Source organism: Solanum verrucosum, unplaced genomic scaffold (genome assembly GCF_900185275.1).
Source record: "Solanum verrucosum unplaced genomic scaffold, falcon-dt-bn FXZP01000008.1, whole genome shotgun sequence".
Lineage (NCBI taxonomy): Eukaryota > Viridiplantae > Streptophyta > Magnoliopsida > Solanales > Solanaceae > Solanum > Solanum verrucosum.
The window spans coordinates 966,028-976,580 of NW_026020195.1; the positions used below are offsets into that span (position 1 = coordinate 966,028).

Genomic DNA, 10,553 nt, shown 5'->3' on the forward strand with positions numbered 1-10,553 from the left:
TGGCTCGTGGTAACAAACGTCGTGGTCTATACTGAACTACGGCTTCTGCTTGTGTTGATATGGTGAATTTGGTTGAAAGCGATAGCTCTTCAACGTTATGGCACAAGAGGCTTAGCCACATCAGTGAGAAAAGACTTAATGTTCTAGCCAAGAAGAAATTATTGTCAAATTTCAAAAGTGCTAAATTAGAAAAGTGTGAGCACTGCTTGGCTGGTAAACAAAATAGAGTTTCCTTTAAGTTCTACCCCCCTTCAAGAAAGACTGAGTTGCTTGAATTGGTGCACTCTGATTTATGCGGTCCAATGAAGACAAAGACATTGGGTCGTGCATTCTACTTTGTCACTTTTATTGACGACTGCTCGAGAAAACTTTGGGTCTATGTTTTGAAGACTAAAGACCAAGTGTTAGGTGTCTTCAAGCAGTTTCAGACTTCAGTAGAAAGAGAAACTGGAAAGAAATTGAAATGTATTCGTACTGATAATGGTGGTGAATATTGTGGACTATTTGATGAATACTGCAAGCATCAAGGCATTAGACACCAGAAGACTCCTCCGAAGACTCCTCAGCTAAATGGTTTGGCTGAGAGGATGAATAGGACCTTGATGGAAATAGTTAGATGTTTGCTTTCTGAAGCAAAATTGCCGAGCTCATTTTGGGGTGAGGCTTTATTGACCGCTGCATATGTTATTAATCTATCTCCTGCTGTTGCTTTGCAAAGTGATGTACCAAATAGTGTTTGGTATGAAAAGGATGTTTCCTATGACCATTTGAGAGTCTTTGGTTGCAAAGCTTTTGTACATGTGCCGAAAGATGAGAAGTCAAACTTAGATGCCAAGACAAGGCAGTGCATCTTTGTTGGATATGGTCTTAATGAATTTGGTTACAGGCTATATGATCCAATTGAGAAGAAACTTGTGAGAAGCTGTAATAATATTTTCATGGAGAATCAAACAATTGAAGATATTGACAAAGCGGAGAAGCTAGAATCTTCAAGTTTTGATGCTATAATTCATCTAGAAGAAGTTCCTCACACAAGTATGCATGATGTTGTTGGGTTTGATGATCACGGTGACACCCATAACCATGTATCGAATCAACATGTTGATGTTGATAATAACAATGATATTGTTATTGATGATCCTCCTACTCATGAAGTTGTGGACGAATCAAATATTCCGTTCAGGAGGTCCACAAGGCAGCGGGTTCCTTCCTCTCGTTATTTACCCAATGAGTATGTATTACTCACTGATAGGGGAGAACCTGAATGTTATGAGGAGGCCATAGAAGATGAGCACAAGGATCAATGGATTGAAGCCATGCAAGATGAGATGAAGTCTCTGCATGAGAACTACATTTATGAGTTGGTAAAATTGCCCAAGGGCATGAGATCTTTGAAGAACAAGTGGGTGTTCAAAGTTAAAGTTGAAGAACACAACTTGAAGCCAAGGTACAAAGCTAGATTGGTTGTTAAGGGATTTGGTCAAAGGAATGGTATTGACTTTGACGAGATATTTTCTCCTCTTGTGAAAATGTCCTCGATTCGTACTGTTCTGGGTTTGGCTGCTAGTCTAAATTTAGAGATTAAGCAGATGGATGTGAAGACGACTTTCCTTCACGGTGACCTAAGAGAAGAAATTTATATGGAACAACCTGAGGGCTTCAAAGTAGAAGGTAAAGAAAATTTTGTGTGCAAACTCAAAAAGAGTCTTTATGGCTTAAAGTAAGCTCCTAGACAGTGGTACAAAAAGTTTGAATCTGTTATGGAGGAGCAAGGGTATAAGAAGACTTCTTCAGATCATTGTGTATTTGTACAAAAAATTTCTGACAATGATTTTATCATCCTCTTGTTGTATGTGGATGATATGTTGATTGTAGGCAAGAATACTTCCAAGATTGACGAGTTGAAGAAAGAGTTGTGTAAGTCTTTTGCTATGAAAGACTTGGGTCATGCCAAGCAAATTTTGGGCATGATAATTACTCGTCTCAGAGATGAAAGGCAGATTTATTTGTCATAGAAGAAGTACATTGAACGTGTACTAGAGCGCTTCAATATGAAAAATGTTAAGCCTGTTAGTACACCTCTTGCTGATCATATGAAGTTGAGCAAGAAAATGTGTCCTACAGTTAGGGAGGAAAAAGAAAGCATGGCCAAAGTTCCATATTCCTCCGTCGTCAGAAGTCTAATGTATGCAATGGTATGTACTAGACCTGATATTTCTCACGCAGTTGGTGTTGTTAGCAGATTTCTCGACAATCCGGGAAAAGAGCATTGGGAAGCTATGAAGTGGATACTCAGGTATCTTAGAGGGAGCTCAGATGAATGCTTGTGTTTTGGAGCATCAGATCCAACCTTGAAGGGCTATACAGATGCTGATATGGCAGGTGACCTTGATAACAGAAAATCCACTACTGGATATTTGTTTACTTTTTGAGGGGGAGCTATATCATGGCAATCGAAGTTGCAGAAGTGTGTTGCACTATCTACAACTGAAGCTGAGTATATTGCGGCTACTGAAGCCGGCAAGGAGATAATATGGCTCAAGCGATTTCTTCAAGAGCTTGGTTTGCATCAGATAAAGTATATTGTCTATTGTGACAACCAGAGTGCAATAGACTTGAGCAAGAACTCCATGTACCATGCAAGAACAAAATACATCGACGTCAGATATCATTGGATTCGTGAGGAAGTGGAGAGTGAATCATTTCACGTCAAAAAGATCCACACAAGTGAAAATCCTGTAGATATGCTGACCAAGATGATACCGAAAGACAAGTTCGAGTTATGCAAAGAACTTGGGGGTATGAGCTCTCTCTAAAGAAAATGAAGATACCTCCTTCCAGTGAATGGGACTGGAGGGGGAGATTTGCGGGGTTCTAGCCCCCATTTTTGTTAAAGTCTTAAGTTGGTACAACTACATACCAACTAATTCTTATCAAGATAACTACATAGTTGCAAAGTTTGAAACTTTGGTATTTTTATGATGTCATTGGTGACATAATTAGGAGTAGATTTCTCCTATAAATAGAGAGTCTTTTGCTCATTTGTGAAACACACCAAGTTAGAGAGAAAACACCATTTTGAGATCAAAGTGAGGTATTCCATAGACTATACAAGAAAAGTAGTATGTGAAGAAAAATAGAGTGTGACCGATATTTTAGTAAGGTGAAAATCAAAAGAGTGTTATTCCTTTTGAGTGTGTAGTAGTCACTTTGAGTATTGTATTCGTGACTACAGTGTAAAATTCCTTACTATAGTAATATCAGTTGCTCCTCTTGGTCTGTGGTTTTTCCCTTATTTAGAAGGGTTTCCACGTAAAATTCTTGGTGCCATTATTTTCCCTTCTTATTTCCATTACTTTTACCATAAATATTTTTGTGCTTGTCCGCATTTTCCCAACAAGACTGTTTGCAAACTCTGGTATAATCTTTTAACTTCCGACCCTTTATTTGTTACGGTGTATGATACAAGATCATCTCATTTTTCCTACATTATGGTTTTGGATGGTTATTCCAACCCTTGGCTTCTAGAACTCAAAGCATTATTATTCTTGCCCCAGTAACAGAATCATTGAGTTGAGGCCTAATTTGCACCTCCCTCCGGTGGAATCGACAATGTATATATGTAATTGGTTCACATAACGGGTTCATTTGTTTGTTGAATGGTAATTTAGTACTTTACATTAACAATCCTCTTTTCGGTGAATATTTCAAAATTAAATCGCCCCAATGGGATTGAAGGAAAGTGTTGAGGAATTGTCTGTGTTTGACTGATTATATGTATGAAAGAGTATGGGATTGCTGAATCTTGGACTAAAGCTATGGTTGAAATAATTACAAGGATAGATCATGTCGTATTTAGAAACACACTTGAGTCGAATGAGAGACTTAGTTGGAACCTATATTAGTATTTTGAATACCATGTCATCTATGAAACGATGCACCACGATTACTTTGTGTATGTCAAAACAAGACAAGGAAAATATTAAATTAATTTTGAAAAAAATTTCACCATTGATATGTTAATCCTGAAAACAAATAAGATATAATTAGTACTACTCCCTCTGTCCCTTTTTAGTTGTCCACTTTAGAAATGACACACAGATTAAGGCAACAATGGCAAGCACAGTGAAGTTACAATTTTACCCTTATGACAATCTTTCACTTCAAAATTACAACCACTTCTTTGAATTCAAGTGAAATAAATTGGAGGGAAACAACATACACTTTTACAATTTTCAAGAAGTGTAAATAAGGGTATAATAGGAAAAAATTTGTTGTCCTTTCTTGATTTGTCAAAATGGACAACTAAATAGGGACAACTAAAAAAGGAAATATGGACAACTAAATAGGGACGGAGGGAGTATTAAATAAGGAATAATAATTAATAGCCCTTATAATAAGGCGTATAAGTCTCCTAATCAAAATCTAATTCCTCAAACACACGGTACTCACTTAATAATAATTGCTTTATATTGTATCGTATTATATTGTTTTAATAAATAAAATAGGTATTCCTAACAGATTTTGAAAAGGAAAATATTGTGCTTTTAGGATTGGGATCGATTATAGGGATGTACTTGGGGATTTTGAAAGCATGGTACACTTTTATTTTCTTTGAGAAAATTCTCTCTGTTTTAGCTTGGGGGATTAGGATTAGTCGAACCTCGATTTGTTCAAAGAAAGTGACAGTCATGGACCCCGGAAGCTCTATGATTTTAAAGAGACATTGCAAAGAAAGAATCTCTCATGTCACCACGATTATGGACCTTTCGAGGGATATTATGTCGGAAATTCTTTCGAGATTATCAATCAAGTCGATTTTTTGTTGTAAGATGGTTTGTAAATTGTGGTATAATCTTTTAACTTCAGAACCATTATTTTTTAACATGTATCACAAAAGATCATCATCTAATTTTCCAAGCCTTTTGCTTACTGTTAATGACTCTGTCTATTTTCTTGTGGAACTCAAAGCAGATGATTCTCAACCCCTAAAGAGAAACATTGTGTTGAGCCCTATGTTTCATCTTCCTTCACCCAACTTGCGATTAATTGGTTCATGTAATGGGTTTGTTTGTTTGTTGAATGGTCATGTTGGAACTAATCATTTGGTTTACATTAGCAATCCTATTTTGGGTGAGTATTACAAGGTTAAAATGCCTGAACGGGAGGAAAGAATCCGTGTTGCTTATGCATTTTGCTTTAGTGGAGCCTCTCGACAGTATAAAGTATTGAGATCAGTACTTAAATTTTTTGAAGGACATCCACAAGTATCAGAATTCGAGGTTTATACTATTGGAGTTGATGAAAAATGGAGTATGTGGGCAAGGCTCCAGAACCACTATGCAAATCATCATTTAGTAACGCTAACGTCAATGGTGTTGTTCATTGGATGAATACGGATAAAAATGACAGGATTTACTCGTTTAACAGTTGGACAGAAAAGGTGAAGACCCTGTTAGCTCCGCGTGGTCTGAAAACTTCATCCTACGACTTGACGCTAGTGGAGTTGGGGAATTGTCTATGTTTGTGTGATACTAACCATAGTCAGTATGTTGATATATGGTGGATGGAAGAGTATGGAATAGCTGAATCTTGGACTAAAGATCGCATTTTGAAGGATACTATTCAACCAAATATCCGTTGTGATAGATTTATACCAATCTCAACTTGGAAAGATGGAGAAATATTGATGCAAAGGGATCGTGCCACACAAGTAGTTTCTTACAACCCAAAAGAAAAGAAGTTTACGAAGGTTAAAGTGTACCTTGGATTTGCAGCGTCTAGGTACATCCCAAGTTTTTACTCACTCAAGACTGTCATTGGGGAAAGTTTACAAGTCTCACACACTCATCCGAAGATTGAGTTAGTTTAGATATTTAATTTATCTTATTTCTTCCTGGATATTATGTTTTTCTTCTATGTTTCTCGTGTAATCTAGCTTAAGACCTGCCAACTTTTAATGTTTTATGGATGCTTTTAATATATGTCAGATTTGCATTCCTTTTGTTCAATTCACTATGCACTTGTCTGAATAGAACGAACTAAGGAACAAAGTGTTGGCCTTATGGCTTTGTTTTAACATCTCGTACGCATCTGCAGAAACAACAGTTTGCTTGTCTTCTTTTTATGAACAAGTAAATGCTTATCTGCAAAAAAAAAAAAACCATTCAGAAACGTTATAGTGAATGATAGATATGGCATTCTACAAAGATCGAACGGATACATCTCGTCATCTAATGAACATATGTGTCCTACATAGATCGGATTACATCTTGAACATTCAACAAACAAATGAACCAATTATTTACACTTTTGGTTTTTTACCACAATTATTAATACTCGATTCCAATGGAGGGAGGTGAAACTTAGGCCTCAACACAATCAGTCTGTTTAGCGAGGACGAAAAATTATTAATACTCGATGCTGATTCAGTGTGTTGCTTATGCATTCTGCTTTAGTGAAGTCTCTAGGCAGTATAAAGTATTGAGATCAGTAGTTAGTAATTTTGATAGACATCCACAAGTATCAGAATTGGAGGTTTATACTCTTGGAGTTGATGAAAAATGGAGATATGTGGGTGAGGCTCCACAACCTCTATCCATAACATTTAGTAAGGCTAACGTCAATGGTGTTGTTCATTGGATGAATTCGGGAAAAAATGACAGCATTTACTCCTTTAACAGTTGGACAGAAGAGGTGAAGTCCCTGTTAGCTCCGCGTGGTCTGAAAACTCCATCCTACAAATTGGTGCTAGTAGAGTTGGGGAATTGTCTATGTTTGTGTAATCCTAACGATAGTGATTACGTTGATATATGGTGGATGAGAGAGTATGGAATAGCTGAATCTTGGAGTAAAACTCGCATTTTGAAGGATACTATTCAACCTGATATCAGTTGGGATAGATTTATACCAATCTCAACTTGGAAAGATGGAGAAATATTGATGCAAAGGGATAGTGGCACACAAGTAGTTTCTTACAACCCAAAAGAAAAGAGGTTTACGAAGGTTAAAGTGTACCTTGGACTTGCAGCGACTAGCTACATCCCAAGTTTTTACTCAATCAAGACTGTCATTGGAGAAAGTTCTCAAGTCTCATACACTTTTCCGAAGATTGACATAGTTTAGATATTTAATTAGTCTTATTTCCTCCTGGATATTATGTTTTTCTCTATGTTTCTCGTGTAATTCAGCTATAGACCTGTCAACTTTTAATGTGTAATGAATGTTTTTGAGTTATGATAGTACAACTCTGCCTCTATAAGCAGAGCATACCTTGTCCCATTTTAACGTTTCTTGCAATGTGAAGTCTTTAAAGCTATATTCCTTTTGTTTCAATTCATTCTGCACTTGTATGAATAGAACGGACTAAGGAACAAAATGAGAACAGAGAAAACATGGATGAGCTCGAGCACAAGATGTCTTCCTGCAATTTTGTAACATAAGCTATACTTCATAAGCGTAAGCTATTTTCGTCATATATGGGCATTCTATAACTATATAAAAGAGATCAATAAATGCATAGAAGCAGCAATAAAACACTACTCTACCTTTCTATGCTGTCAAGTGCAGCAGTGATCCTGAACTTGTTATCAAACTAGCCAACTTAATTAGGTGCTAGCCTACTCGAGATTGACACTGTCTTAAGTCACGGAATCTCATCAACACGCTGCTTCTGTTAGGGTCTATCTCAACAATATATTGAATTTTGGAATTTTATCTGTTAAAGACTGAAAAATAGGAAGACATAAAGAGAAAAAAGGTAAATATTACCTCCAATAGTATAATTCAGGAAGACATTAAGAGAAAAAAAGGTAAGTATTACCTCCAATAGTATAATTCAGGAAGACATAAAGAGAAAAAAAGTAAATACTACCCCTAACAATATAATTTAGGAAGACATAAAGAGAAAAAAGGTAAATATTACCTCCAACAGTATAATTTAGGAAGACATAAAGAGAAAAAAAGTAAATATTACCTCCAACAATATAATTCAGGAAGACATAAAGAGAAAAAAAAGTAAATATTACCCCCAACAGTATAATTCAGAAAGACATAAAGAGAAAAAAGGTAAATATTACTTCCAACAGTATAATTCAGGAAGACATAAAGAGAAAAAAAGATAAATATTACCTCCAATAGTATAATTCAGAAAGACATAAAGAGAAAAAAAAAAAAGTAAATATTACCTCCAACAGTATAATTCAAGAAGACATAAAGAGAAAAAAAAGGTAAATATTACCTCCAACAAGACATAAAGAGAAAAAAAGTAAATATTACCTCCAACAGTATAATTCAGGAAGACATAAAGAGAAAAGGGTAAGTATTACCTTCAACAATATAATTCAAGAAGACATAAAGAGAGAAAAGGTAAGTATTACCTCCAATAGTATAATTCAGGAAGATATATAGAGAGAAAAGGTAAGTATTACCTCCACCAATATAATTCAAGAAGTCATAAAGAGAAAAAAGGTAAATATTATCTCCAACAGTATAATTCAGGAAGACATAAAGAGAAAGAAAGGTAAATCTTACCTCCAATAGTATAATTCAGGAAGACATAAAGAGAAAAGGGTAAGTATTACCTTTAACAGTATAATTCAAGAAGACATAAAGTGAGAAAAGGTAAGTATTACCTCCAACAGTATAATTCAGGAAGACATAGAGAGAGAAAAGGTAAGTATTACCTCCAACAATATAATTCAAGAAGACATAAAGAGAAAAAAAAAGTAATTATTACATCCAACAGTATAATTCAGGAAGACATAAAGAGAAAAAAGGTAAATATTAATTCAGGAAGACATAAAGAGAAAAAAAGGTAAATATTACCTCCAACAGTATAATTCAGGGAGACATAAAGAGAAAAAAAGTAAATATTACCTCCAATAGTATAATTCAGGAAGACATAAAGAGAAAAAAAAAAAGGTAAATATTACTTCCAACAGTATAATTCAGGAAGACATAAAGAGAAAAAAAGTAAATATTACCTCCAATTGTATAATTCAAGAAGACATAAAGAGAAAAAAGGTTCAATTATGGGAACCTTGTTAATTAAAATTCAAAATTTAAAATTTGGAGCGCACTATATATATGAAAGTCCACCCCACCCAAACCCTCAAAATTTGGGAAATTTTTCTTTTTGTTCAAAGTAAGTGCAGCCATGGACATCAAAATCTCTAAGGGTAAAGAAAAAATAATCTGTCAAGTCACGAGGATGAGGATTATGGATCTTCCATTGGTGATTATGATTGATATTCTTTCACGATTGCCAATCAAGTCCATTTTTTGATGTAAATGTGTTTGTAAAGTTTGGTATAATATTTTATATCCAGACCCTTTATTTGTTTCAATGTATGAAAAAACATCCCTTAAATTCCCCTGCATTTTGCTTTCGGAAGGTATAGGCGAACATTCTCTTCTAGAACTCAAAGAAGGTTATCATTATTATTATGGCCGCTCTACAAGACCCATTCCGTTGATCCCTAAGTTTCACTACCCTCCAGGGAGAGTGTCTTTAGTTGGTTCGTGTAATGGATTCATTTGTTTGTTGAATGATTCGATGTATATTGAGAAACATTCAGTTTACATTAGTAATCCTCTTTTGGGTGAGTATTTCGAAGTTAAATTGCCTGAAAGGGAGATAAGTGTTAATCAAGTTACTTATGGATTTTGCTTTAGCGAAGTCTCTAGAGAATATAAAGTATTGACATTAGTAGTTAGAGAGCATATTCACGTATCAGAATTGAAGATTTATACTCTTGGAGTTGGTGAGAAATGGAGGAATGTGAGTGAAATTTCGTGTCCTACAAGGTATAAATTTGGCCAGGTTATTGTCAATGGTGCTCTTCATTGGATGTATCACGAAGAAAATGACAAAATTTACTCCTTTGATATTGAGACAGAAAAGATCAAGTCTCTACCAGCTCCGCCTGGTCTGGGAACTCCACCATGGATCTTGAAGCTAGCAGAGGTGGGAAATTATATGTGTTTGACTGATGATAAAAACAGATGGTCCGCTAATATTGATATCTGGTGGATGAGAGAGTATGGGGCTGCTGAATCTTGGACTAAAGATACCATTATGGTGAATTCTCTTCCGCGGGATTTTAATAGGTTTAATATAAACCCAATATTAATTTGGAAAGATGGAGAAATCTTGATACAAATTTCAGATGCCTAGCTTCATACAGACCCGAGTCGAAGAGATTCATCCGGGTTAAAGTTTACGGTGATGTCAGTGCAGCGACTAGATACATCCCAAGCTTTTACTCACTCAAGACTATCATGGGCGAAAACTTTCAAGTCACAAATGTTTATCCAAAGCCTAAAATACTTTAGAATATTTGTTTTATCTTATTTCCTCTGCAATATATATTATCCTTATTTAGAAGTGAGAGTTGGAAAGGACCAACACTGCATTAATACTCTTGTACAACATGCATACAATTTTGTACATTAACTTTTGACTGCATTAATTAGTTGTACAACGTGCAAAAAGAAATGTACATTAATAGAAGGACTAACACCAAGGACTAACATTGCAATTATTATTATTA

The 10,553-nt window shown here is 35.4% G+C and overlaps 2 protein-coding genes and 1 pseudogene across 2 annotated transcripts; all 3 read left to right on the forward strand.

Moving 5' to 3' along the window:
* Positions 1-4,691: 4,691 nt before the first annotated feature.
* LOC125829778 (F-box protein At3g07870-like) lies at positions 4,692-5,872 on the forward strand (annotated as a pseudogene).
* Positions 5,873-6,420: 548 nt separating this feature from the next.
* Positions 6,421-7,125, forward strand: LOC125829646 (F-box protein At3g07870-like). The gene has a single exon (XM_049508839.1). It carries the CDS (start codon positions 6,421-6,423, stop codon positions 7,123-7,125), a length of 705 nt encoding a protein of 234 aa, XP_049364796.1.
* Positions 7,126-9,556: 2,431 nt separating this feature from the next.
* On the forward strand, positions 9,557-10,177 carry LOC125829647 (F-box protein At3g07870-like). Its single transcript, XM_049508840.1, has one exon. The coding sequence runs from the start codon at positions 9,557-9,559 to the stop codon at positions 10,175-10,177; it is 621 nt and encodes a 206-aa protein (XP_049364797.1).
* Positions 10,178-10,553: the final 376 nt, after the last annotated feature.